General features: G+C 37.9%; 1 protein-coding gene across 9 annotated transcripts in view; it reads right to left on the reverse strand.

Annotated features, from left to right (window-relative positions):
• Positions 1 to 13556, reverse strand: part of WNK2 (WNK lysine deficient protein kinase 2) — a 2812908-nt gene that overhangs the window by 907777 nt on the left and 1891575 nt on the right. For all 9 annotated transcript variants that reach the window (XM_044078134.1, XM_044078133.1, XM_044078139.1 and 6 more), the window contains one exon: positions 11804 to 11920. In XM_044078134.1, coding sequence (XP_043934069.1) covers positions 11804 to 11920 — 117 coding nt within the window. The remainder of the gene's footprint in view (positions 1 to 11803; positions 11921 to 13556) is intronic.

Below are 13556 nucleotides of genomic sequence, written 5' to 3' on the forward strand. Positions count from 1 at the left end.
AATCACTGTGCAAAACACATTCTTGAACATATAGCTGGTGAAGTAGTGTGACAAAGTTTGGTGTGGCTGCTAGTACTGGAAATGTTTCCTGGTAACAGTGTTAGTGGGGGTAGAAATTTGTTGTGCAATTGTTGCAGTTACCATAGGCATTGTCATGTAAAACACATCCTTAGCAGTTTTTATAAGGGAACGGCTGTGTTTGTTTATGTGCAGTTTTGGGCAGAAAGTTTTGACCACGGCATTTTGCTATAAAAACTACAGTGCTTTACTTCTCCTTTAGTGATAATATTTTCCTTTTACTATACCGCATACTTTGAGAGCAGGAATGGCTAAGCAGACTTGCAGAAAAAATTCCTAGGTCCAAGCCTATGTTTATGCTTTGTAGTGGTGTGTTGATGAGGGAGGGGCTGTCCACAGAGAGTAATGATACTATCCAGGTTTGAGTCCATTTGTAGTACACCAACAGCCCACCTGGGAGAGTTCACCATGGATGACTTGGCTGCATGAGGGTGAGTGAACAACTCCCAACTAGCACTCATCTGCAAATTCAGAGTCATATAGGCTTGAGATCACCTCTTACAGACCTGAGAAGTAAATGCTTCCATGCAGATAACTGCTAATGTGTCCATGTTTGATGCATCTAATGACATACATCATGAAAGGGGCATTACACAGAATATTTGGGCTAATCAATTATGAATATAAAAGAAAGATAAATTCTTTATCTGGATTATATTCCCTTGACAATCAGATGTGGTTAGGAGAAGTATTTTCTAGCTAGTCTTGTCATGTGACTATGGAAAGAGAGAGAATTATCAACCCATGATCCAAGGTCTCTAGTAACATTTTCCTTTTGAAACTGGATATTGTCTATCCTCAGGGGAGAGCTTGTACAATAAATTATGCAATACTGCACTGTTTTGCTTTTACATAGAACTCATTTTCAGTACAATGATTTACATATGTACATTTGTGATGAAAGGATAGGGTATGTGATGATAGGAGGTACTGCCAGCCATGCCAGGAGAAATAGGGCAGTGGGTTTGTAACATATGCCAACACAGCTAGATTGAATTTTATAAATAATCATATGTCATTTGTATATCAAACTGATTTGTACAGATACTTGTGCAAAAACGTATTTGTGATGTTTGCTTGTGTTAAAATGTATCAACAGTGTGCCCTGCTGGAATGAAAAGAAATGTACATACATTTTAACACAAGCAAACAAGTTAAAATAATGCATCAACAGTGTGCCCTGCTGGAAGGAAAAGAAATGTACATGGATTATTTTAACTATTTAAATGTATCAATTGTAAGAGCATATTCAGGAAGTGAAGAGGTTAATCTTAATCCACCTGACTTTGCAAAATATTCTTGAAATTAAATTACTTTATGGATTAAGCCATAAAGATATTATCCCACAGTTTTGAATGGAGCCAGAAATGCAATGTCTGTGACAGAGAACAGGCTGTAGCTCCTGTAGGAAAAGTGGAATATTTTACAGTATTATGACTTCCAGGAGATCTGAGAAAAGCTGTGTGTGTATGGTAACTCATAGGTGCTAAAATCCTGTCAGCTTCTAGTGTTGGTGATAGCTTGAGAAACAGAGTCAAGTGATCAGATGTGTGTGATGTCATTTTGCAAGCCAAAATAATAGTTGACTATTAGTAAGAGTTTGCTCTCATCATTCTGCAGTCTGTTCTTGGAAACCTGACAAGAAAGACCCTTACCCACATCATCTTGCCTTGCGGTAGTAAGTAACAACTAGGGAACAGTAATTTTTTTTTAGATTAGTCAGGAAAATATAGTGAGATTAAAAGCACTGTTTTTCTATAACTGTGTGAAACTTTCCATTGGTGTTATTTTTAATATTTCCTGTGACAAACTCTGGTGTTTACTGTAAATAGATTAAACAGATATTTTGTAGTCTCTTGTTCTTTTACTAATTATTATTTATTATTAAATATATTTAAACCTCTCATTGTGGCTGGTCATTTTAGAAAAATATTTAAGTTTTGAGAGTATTTGCATGTATTTATTTGTTGATGACTCTGGCCACTCCTGAAAGCCTTGCTGCTGGTCAAACTACCATTTGTATTAATATTGATTTCACTCAGTATTATTTGGGTACCCTTGTAAGAGCCTTAGGTAGCTGGCTTTGTAGCGCCTGGTGGCAGTGACAACTTCCTTACAGCCTTGGCAGAAGGGAGCATAACTACTAAACCTGTACCAGCCTTTCCCAGGTGTGTGTGTGCAAATCAAATCTCAAGGTATGTGTGTGCATGTCAGCTACTTGGTGCAGGGACAAAAAGCACTGGTTTCATAGAGAGAGAGAGAGAGAGTGGTAGAGGACTAACTCTGAAGTTGTGTCAGTGGGGAGTCCTACTGGGGACCTGGAGGGAGACAGATAAAGAAATCCAGACCCTGGGCTGACTGTGTTCCTCATGTGCTCTTAAGGGAAATTCTGCTTGATGCAGACAGGTCTGCATCTGGAAATACTGAGTACAGCCATTTGCATTCCAAGTGAAAGTCTCTCTCCAGTGACAGTGGTGAGGATTCAGGCTCCTTGATTACTGGCCCAGCATGGAGACGACAAAGGGTATCAGAGGGGACCTTGACAATAACTGACAATCTGCAGTCACTTGAGAACTTACTCAGCTGGAAATCTTGGTATTCACTGGAGTACGATGTCAAACCTCTTGACACAGTCAAGATATGTTATGACACTATGATTGCTGTTGACAGCTCATGCACATATTTGAAGTGGTTAACCAAATTCATTAAGCAGGATTCTCCCCTTACCAAAGTCAAACTGCTGAGGGTCAAGTCTAATAAGACTCTCGATAGCATATGCTGGTCTATCAGGTGCCAGGATTCCCCACATCATGCATGCACATAAGCCCTTGCATGAAAAGTACTCAATTTGACACACAGCACTGTATAAATGATTTGAGACCAACCTCTCCGGACTATATGAAGAAAGCCATGATGGAGATCTTGGAAGATGTGTATTTAAGGCAGGTATGAACCTAGCCTTGAACAGTATTTTGCCATCACCAAGATTGATACTGCAATACAAACAAAGACTATTGACTTAAATAACTGTCTTAGCTTCTGGTGTCATTCAAATTGGGTACAATATACATTAGCCTGGGAAGAAATGGTACACAGTCCTAAATGTTTTGCCAAGGATGGACTGTACCTCTTCACCCAGGGCTTATGAATATTGGCTAAAACCTTCACCACCACCATAGTGCCTTTTCTGGGCAATATAAGTCTCCTAAAGTTTCCAACATAGCTGAACAAAATCTGAACAACATTACAGTATTGCTGCTCAGCATTAGGCACCTTAACAAAAAAAAAAATCCACACCCTAAAAGCACTACTTACTCTAGAAAACATTAAAGTATGTGTTGTCACAGAGACCTGGTTTAAGGTCATTGAAAGCAGCCCATCAGTGCAGGGCTTCAATACCTTTCACTCGTATAGCTCACAATGCTGGACAAAGGCACTAAAGATGGAGGTGACTTAATGTTCTTTAAAAAAAAAATCTCACCTCCAGACTTGTTTGAAAAGATAATGATTTGTAACTCTTCCACATTCAGCTTAGTATAAACAAAGTCCCTTATCACATACTAGAAACAAAATCCCTTATTACATTATATCTAATTGCAAGTTCTCCTCTATGTCACCCTCAGCCCATACATCCTACCTAACCAGTATGATGTCCCTGTATATTAAGCCAAACACCATCCTCATGGAAAACATCAACTATTGCTCCGTAATTGGAAGACATACAAGTCAAAAGTCAGTACAATCTCTCTGGACCAGTTAGTCCACACTCCAACCAGAGGCAATAAAATCCTGTTCCTTACAAGTCTGGTGCAGGTCTGCTGCCCACCAAAAGCTGTCTCCTCTTCAGTCAATTTGGACCACAAGTCAGTCACATGCACCTTAAGACTGAGGAATGAAGCCGGAAGCATCCTCCAATAGCTTAGTGTTCGTGGAGTATGCAAAAGGTAATCTATACAAAATGAGTGATGACTTGGCTAAATTTGAAAGCCCCTTCCACCTAGATGATCTCACTGCTTACATGGAATCTTTTACTGCCAAATTCTATTCATGTGTAAATAGTTAAATAACTGTAATTTGACCATCTCAGAAACAAATACAATGCCAAATTCAAAAATAAACCCATATGTTGGAACCCCAATATAAGCAGGCTCTATAATTGAAGAAAAGACTGATAACACGTAAAAATAAATCTTAATCTGAAGAACCCTAAAGCACTCTTGTTAAACTAAACACAGAACTCTGGCTGTTTATCACATCAGCCAAAGACAAATATGAGGTAAACACAGCCACCTATGCAAAAGATAACCACAAAGCCTTAACTCTGTAAAAAAATCTAAAGACAATGCCCAGCACTGTGCAGAGTTAATAGTAAATGGTATTACATGCTCAGACCCAGGGGACATAGCAAATGTATTAGTGAACAAATTCAGCCATAACATCACCCTCCAGTCCCCTCACATAGTCTCAGAAAAAAATACTTGCATCAACCTCCTCTCAAATCTCCCAAGAACAAGTACCATAGGCATTATCTAAGGCCAAAAGTAGTACATCTATGGGGCCACATAACATACATGGGTGTCTACAGGTTAGCCTGAAATGTAATTTGTTGGACTTCTTACAGAGGCTATTCAATATTAGCTTCATAAATGGACAGTAACAGTCATTCTCCTGCACAAAGGTGGGGCTTCAAAGGGCTCAGGTAGTTAGAGACCCACAAGCCTGACTGTTCTCATATACAAGCATATGGAAAGGATCATTATGGAACAAATAAACAGGATATATGTTAACCTGCAGAATCTCAAGCTAACCCAGTTTGGATTCATCAAGGGAAGGTCCTGCCTACTAAATTTGGTTGACTTCTTCAAAAAAGTCACTGAGGAAAAGGAAGCATGCAGATTAAGGAACAATACATACCTGGACCTTGCAAAGACATTAAACACCATTTCACACACTGGCACCATAGATAAACTCTCACAGTTAAATGTTCACTATTATGTAATGCATTACACAGCAAACTGAATCACAGACAGAATCCAGGAAGTAAGAGTGGGTGGCACCTCCTCCAAAAGACCTGTCACTAGTGGAGTGTCCCAGGGTTCAGTCCTTGGACCATTCTTATTTGGCATTTACTTGTCAGAGGTCAAAGTTAACTAACCATGCTGGAGGGACTGGTATCTATTTCACAGAATACCACTTCTGTGGAACAGTCTTCCTCTCCATATAATGGTGACTCCTACTCTTCCTTTAATCAAATGTAGTTCAGATGAACGCATGGTCAATTGCAAATTCTCCCCTGGTTTAGCACCACTGACACTCATGGATAGGGGATAACATGTAATTACCCAACTATGTAGTTGTTTGGCCCATCTCTGGATATTTGTATTGCAAAATGTAAGGGCTAATAATTATGATAGGAATGCAACAAAGATAAATATCCTAGTAAGTACCTATGAACCTCTATAGGTAGTTCTTCCTTTTGGAGTGGTATTACCATTGCACTGTACCAAACTGCACTGATAATAGTTAAAATATGTTTAAACAATTTGAGGAGATGTTCTGCTAGGGCCCGCTCAGAAATGTTTCTTAAACAATGCGGTAAATAGCCACGACACACGTAACAAGTATTTGTTTTGGTCTTAGAAAGTCCCTTCGGTACATGTTCCTCTGTCATTGGGGGATTCAGGGATAAGTGGTCTATGGAAAGAAACCTATGAAGTAATAACAGCACTGAATGTGTTTGCTAACATGTAGGTGTTATTACCACCGTCATGGCGGAGGTCCTTGAACCAATGTATTTACCTGGTTATAAATGCAAACTATACACTAATTAGATAAACTGGAATAATGAAAACATGATAAATACCTCACAAGAAATGTCAGTCTAAAAGATGATTTTATCCTAGCCAAGTTTCTCAACTGCCCCAAGGCACTGTCTGGATAAATGACTTGCTCAACGTGACACAGTAAGCAAATGAAGGCTGAGGAAATCAAACGGTGTCCAACAGGAAGCAGCTCATAAGCAACTCATCGTCTTAATTGGTTTCTTTTTTTTTTTTTTTTTTTTTTTTTTGCTCTTACAAGTTTCGATAGGTGCTAGAATACAAGGTAGTATGTTGGGATGCATTTTCTGATGGATATAAAATGTCAAACTCCAATGTCTGTCATTATTTACTAACTTCTGCCCAAACAGCTTGTTGGTAAATAAAAACAAAATGAGAAATCTTAAAAAATTTGAAAAAATGTCAGTAGTTTTGACGAGGACAATTTTAAAATACAATTACAAACATATATACCATACCATGCAGGAGAAGAGCACAGCTCATCTATCATTATTTAGCAACTTCAGCCCTCAATGACTTGCCAGAAATCCAAATATTTTACACTGAATAGTCTGTAGAATTTTGAATATTTGAGAAATATTGCTGACAGTTATTTTTGAATGATCTTAAAAATGCAAAAAGATACAGCACCCAGTTTGTGGCTGAACAGCTTCATTGTATGATCAAAAATGTAGACTTTCACATACCAACTCCAAGATCGCAATACTTCCAAAAAAACTTGGTATTTGAAAGTCTGCTTTTTTTTGTCATAGAGTGAAGATATTACTCCACCAACTGGGTAGTCGACTGGATTGCAGTTGTAATAAGAGAACTTTAGCCCTCAGTGACTTGCCAGAAAGCCAATCATTTTACAGTGAATGGTCCACGGAATTCTTAATAGCTAAAGTATGGCTGTCAGTTGTTTTGTCACAATCTTAATGCAAAAAAGATGCAGAACCCAGTTTGTGGATTAATAGATTCATTGTATGATCAAAAATGTGGACTTTCACATACCACATCTGAGATTAGAACAGCTCTAAGAAAAGGGAACAGACATATTTGAAAGTTCTGTATTTTTTTTTATCATAAAATGAAGCAATTAATCCACAAACCGGGTAGTTGATAGGAAGGTGACTTCAATCCTCAATAACTTGCCAGCAACCCAAATATTTTATGATGAACAGACCACAAATATGAAGCATAAAGTTTATTTTGTAAGATAAACACATCAGGTGGAGCTTCCTTCCTCCTCAGAAAAAAAAAGTACTGCTATCCTGAATGAAGTTCTGCTGCCGACTATTACTTTTTAGCAATATGAGCTTTCACAAAGTCATCTGGAACATAGCATAAGTGAAATAAAATAAAATAAAAACTGCATTTAGTTTTTTATGTTCTGTGATGGGATTGCTTACAGTTAAATCATATTACGGAACATTTAGCACAATGCAATGTATATGTGGGAATACACTATTCTGCAAGCTTATTTCAGTAATATGATAAAAATACGGTCTACACATCTTATACAAAGTGGCAATGAACAATCACATACCTGAATTAAGCAAAAGTAAAATAATTTTAGAACACTGGATCCACAATTTGAAGCTACTGTGGATTATCCCTGCTGTTTCGAGGGGGATTCCGGCTTGGTTTATTTATTTAAACAGAGGATGAGAGAAACTGCCAAAAGGACCATTTCAAGTAGCAATGGCGATATTTTAGAGTGGTAGATTCAAACGATAGTGAAGAAACCTGTTAGGAATGAGGAAACAGGAACACAATTCCAAAAAGGCAAAATCTCAATAAAAGGCTGGGGACATAATTTCCTATAGGGCAGAAGGATCAGTTATAGCTGAAAACAAACAGATTAGGATGGGGTTACTTCATGCTACCAAAATCTAAAGTTCTCAGCTGAACAAACTCCCTTTATGATGTCCAGTTTGGACCCCATACCAGGTACAATGCCTATACTTGCACTCTAGTGTCAACTAATGATCAGAAATGACATCTATAGAAGAAGTCCACCCAAACTACAGTCATGGCAGCAAAAAAAACCCCTACATTAAAACAAGAACTCCAGAGACATTTATTGCCAAACAGTAAATCAGATGTGCTCAGGACAAAGAAAAATGACCCAAATGTTCAAATGCTCCATATCATTCTTTGAAAACAAGACTCCTAGGTGGTTTCATTATTCTCTTTTAACCTTTCTAACACACACACACAAGGATTACCTCTGCATCACTTACTATTAACTTCCCTGGACTCTCCTTTAGATTCTAATTCATGTACATACACAACCTCTTCCCACATCTCCTTTGACCTTTGTCCGAAATTTCTGCATAAGAAAATTTCCCCCAGCAGGTTGAACAGATACTTTCATCCCTTCATGGTATACTTTTCAAAGAGGACATTGCTTCTTTGTAGTAGTAACTAGTCTGCAAATATGCAGACCTTGCTACAAACTAAGCTCAATGCAGTTTGGTGCTTTGTGCTCAGAATCAAGCTAATAATAAATTCCGGGAAATCTATTTTAACAGTTCTCAAGAAAAAACAAAGTTAGTCTCCTTTTCAGCTTTCCAGAAGAAAGACCCTCTCACACAAGCCACCACATTTAGGTACCTCTGCCACAAAAGTCACCATCTTTAGGAGTGTGGGTGAATGGGGTGATCCTAGTCTCTCATTTTTCCTTCCATCATAATTTATCCGCACTTACTAGAAAGAGGGAACTCCTGTAGCAACTCTCTGAACAGCTACCATCATCAACGGAGTTTACTATGCAATGGGGAAAATGGAAGTACACTGTCAGGCCTTTCTTCCATAATGCATATATACCTATGGACAGCTTAGAAGTTACCCACCTGTCTACCATACAGCTTTGGACTATAGGAAGAAACTGAAGCACTACGAGAAAACCCACAAGAACACAGAGAACACATTAGATACTCACAACACCACTGTGCTGTCCATGCCATACAAAATAAGCCACCACAGATACAAGTCAGAAATGACATACAATTTCACATGTTCTGATACATAAAGTCAGACATTCAACTGTAAAGCTTATTCTCATCCCACAATTATAATATGCCTCTAGCAGTACAGTAAAAGAACACACATTGAGTTAACATACAATTTTTATTCCATTAACTATCTCCAGTGAACATCCTTTTACATTCATAAACTTACTCTCTCTGAAGACAACCTTTTAGTTAAGAGCACAGATATTTAAATTTGACTTATGCCAACCTCTTCATTATTAACTGCATCTGTATTATCATCATGGCCACTTTCTTGAGTTACCTATTGAGCATCAAACCCTATTGTGACGAAATGGGAAATGGTGAACCAGTTTCCTTAATTCCAGTGTTTAAGAGAATGAAATCGAGGAACAGTGGAAGTAAAGAAATTTTGTCTCAACTCCCTAGAAGACAATGTGCAATATGTATTTTTGATGGTAATCATTTGATATTCAGACATTCATAACAGAGAGCCTTGGAAGAGTGAGACTGAATAAGAGAAAATGCAGACTTGGATATACCAAGTCAGAGATGGCTCTTTCTTTGAGTATTTTCTTTTCTGCAGGTATTGCAATCTCAGAGTTTGATGCAGGTGGGCTTTGTCCCCCTGCAAAAAATAAATAAATACAAATAAATAAATACATATTAATAACTTTACAGGGAAAACAGTGATGTTTGACATTCGCTGTGCATCTACATTTTCAAAATTTTTGGACTTGCAGTTAAGAGTCTCGGAATTATAACAGGGAGCCAATTTTGATGGATTTAGTTTCAAAGAACGTTAAATCTTCATTTAGTTACAAATCCCACTTTCCCCATCCCTTGAATAAATTTCCATTTTTCTTCAGTTTCCATTAGCAGCATAACAAATGTAAAGCCATGACCTAAAACTGTTCCATCCATATGAAGCTGACTCTTCACTCACATTAAGAACTCACTCACAGTACATCAGGTTAAACCCTTCCATTTAAACTTACCCCACTGCAATAAATGCGCCCAACTCAAGTTCTACTTCTGCCACCTTTACACTTCAAGTAACTTAGTTTTCTTAAACTAATCTGGCATAGACAACAGCTGCGTTGTTATACTGTACATCTCTTATGCTTTTCCCTTTTCTCCTCGTTAACTCAAACCTCTAATCCTTTCACCTTCTTAGTGTTTCACATATCATCCTAGTTATTATCTTTTCATACTTATGCAACCCTTTTGCTACTCTCTCATCTGCTAATGCTTCCAGATAGGTTGTAACCAATGACTGTTTACTGTGAATTCTGATTTTGTCTTTTCAAGCCATTGCAAAGTCTGTGTAATTTATTAATTCTCCAGCACCTGCGCTATAATATTCAGGGTCATGGGGGAGCCAGACAGTATTCTGGCTAACAAAGGTGTAGGAGAGAGATCCAGTTCTGATTGGGATACCAGTCCATCAGAGGTAAATATCTGTCATACATATCTTTCTTGTATTATATGCTCTGTTACAGCTGTCACACTTTAATTTCAAGATTGGAACTTTTTAAATAATTTTGTGGTTTCTGTCTGACTGATGACTATCAAAGTCCCCCATCTCCTGACATTCTACAGCACTGGGAGGAGGAGGAGGAGGTAGTAGCCAGCAATCCAGCAGAATTCAGGGGATTATGAATTTTCCTATCACCACCACGTACCATGCAATGGCTATTACACTGTTCTTTGTAACTGTGATTGCGTACAGCTGTGCCCTTTGTTAAAGGGTAAATACATCTTTGTAGGCTAACAGCCCTACTGGAAGCACTACAGAATTCATGGCCTTCCCTTGCTAGAGCTCTTGTGGAAGGCCTCAGCCAACACCCACTTCTCAAAGGATGGGACAGCCAATACAAACTACTCAACCCCATCCCTTCATGGCCTGCTTCTCCAGTGCTCATAATAATAATTGAATGCATGCTGTCTGGCAACACATTATGTTTTCTGATGTAAATACTTGCTATGTCTGTTTAAATGGATACTGATGCTTTCGGCTCAAGTCATGTTTGAAAAAGTTCTGGTGGTCAGTCATCTTAATGACTACACAAATATTGCTGCAGCCATAACACCACAGCTCTCAGAGTTTCTTTTACTCAATTTTATAAGTAATAAACATTTAACTATGCCGAAAGAAGAGAAAAATAGCTCCATGGTAAGTGTTTGATTTATGTGATCACCTTACACAATGGAGAACACAAAGCTCCTGAATGTGAAAAGTATTCAAGAGTAAAAAATCAGAGGAAAAAATAACATTTTAGCAAGGGGCAAGTCCCATACACATACCCACAATGTGAGAGACTACGTCTTCCCAGTTACTCATACATTCCTGTTCCAGGGATGCATAATCAAGGTGGAAGGGGAAATCCTTGGTTTACCAGCAACTTATCTTTACAAGGAAAGGCCAGGCAGTTGCACTCTAGTAATCACACAAATGAGTGTTGATCACCAGTGTTTAAAAACAAGCTTGGCTCTTAAAAACATATAAATGAAATATATTTGATCAGCACAAATACTTGTACAAATTAATGGGCATTCCACTTCTCACTGACATTTTAGAATTTATCATTGCAGCAGTGGCAATCTTTTTTGCAGTTTTTCATTTCATTTCATTGTATTCTCGCTGGGTGACTAAAAACAGCAGCTTTCTTTCACAAGATGATTTCTACTGAAGACTAGTTATACATTTAATACTGTTTTGTATTGAAATACAAACTTTTAAGTTAGCAAAACATATTTAAACTCCAACTTTCCTTTGACACAACTGCCTGTTACATCAGTCTCTCAAGAGTCATGCTTAAATCAGACCACTGGTAACTTCATCAGTTAGCACAATTACTGCACAAAACAGCTCTGTACATACCAAATGTATTATATTAAAAGGCTTACCATGTATGTTGCAATCTCATCTGGGGCATCCCAATCCAAATCAAACTTGAATGTCACCATTTTGTGATTGTGTGTTTCTAACTGGCACTCTACCATCTTGTCCCCCACATTACAAACCTAAAACAGACAGGCATATACAGTTAAAAAACGAAAGTTGCACAACAGACGGGCATACACAGTTAACAAACGTAAGTTGCACAGGTTATTGATCACTCAAAGTTTACAGTATAAAAATTAGCTTCACACATGCATGACAAATGCAAGTTTAAAAATCTTGCTTCTGTGTTTTAAATGTGAAAATAGTAGTGTCGTAAAAAGATAAACAGAAATTCAGCAAATCCAAAGACCACAGGATGTGATTAGAAGCACTGCAATTAAAGAAAAAAGGGAAGCGAGAGATGCAGTCAATGCCAAACACAATGGAACACATACAAATGAGTCTGGAAGGCCGGTAAACATGCACAATATGTTGCTTGATCACATGTTAAATAAAAAGCAGAATGCACCAACCTGCACACAAGAAAAGGAGGAAAAAAAAACAGGCTAGTAATGCTGTAGACTCAGAGTTCACCCCTATTCATACCCATATAACATACAGTAATACTTTTATTTCTGTTGTATGTATTATGGGATGTAATAAACTCTGAGACAAAGTAAAAGGGTCTTCTTCAATCATTCTAAACATAAGCATTAGTGAAAGGATGATGACCCGTGGATAGTGGTCAACTGTATTGAACTCTGGGAGTTATTTGTCATTTTCTTTTGCTGTACAGTTCTTTTTTAGCCTTCCAATATACAAAGTTAAAATTCTGTTCTATTACGACTCAAAGAACAAGGAAATAACATAAAATGCTGATCACTATGATGGAATTCTCTTTGACTCAAACTGAAAACAAACAAATGTAAGAGACTTTGAGAGGTATGTGCCTTACATGTGGAAACCATATTTAAGAAGAATCTACAGTGATGATACGCAATGCTAATTAGTAGGTAACAGACTTGTACAATGTATGCTATAAGCTTTTAAACTATAACAGTACAAACCTGTTAATACATTCAAAGAAGTATGCAACCAGGATTTCTTTAACCATACACTAGCCAGGCTTCCAGAATGCCCCCCCCCCCCCAAAAAAAAAAAAAAAAAAAAGTCACTCTTTCCAATAATACTAGCATGTTTCTGGACAGCACAGCTTTTCAATGCTTCAATGCTGCAGAAACAAAATCTTAAAATGGCAATGCATTAGCAAAAAAGTCAACCAGGTCAGTCTATTCTAATAAAATATACAAAAAGATATAACCACTGTAACTATTCCAGGATTTTTTTACTTCAAGTTATAGCATTCCTCATTCCAGTCATTGCATGTGTCTGGCTACACCCCCTGAAGCGAAAAAAGTACAGTTTTGTACCTACCATAAATGTAGATGTTCGAAGATCCACATTGCTGCAGTCCTTACATATGGGGTAGTCCGCTGTCCTCGGTCGGCCCGAATACCAAAGTATTAGGCTGACGTCGGTCAAGGCGCTTAAAACTGACATCAGGACGTCAGGGTACAAATGCGCATGACCGACGTCATATCCTCAGTCTTTTCTTGCCCCAGATGTCAGAAGGCCCTAAAAAGAAAGGCTAAAGCCAAAAAACAGCAAAAAACACCCAATCACCCCTGCACTAATCATATTTACAATATTTACAATATGCACAACCCAAACCACACAACCACCTCTAAATACAGAGGGAAGGAGGGAGGGTTGGAC

This window comes from Protopterus annectens, chromosome 7.part0 (genome assembly GCF_019279795.1).
Source record: "Protopterus annectens isolate FY-2018-M chromosome 7.part0, PAN1.0, whole genome shotgun sequence".
Lineage (NCBI taxonomy): Eukaryota > Metazoa > Chordata > Ceratodontiformes > Protopteridae > Protopterus > Protopterus annectens.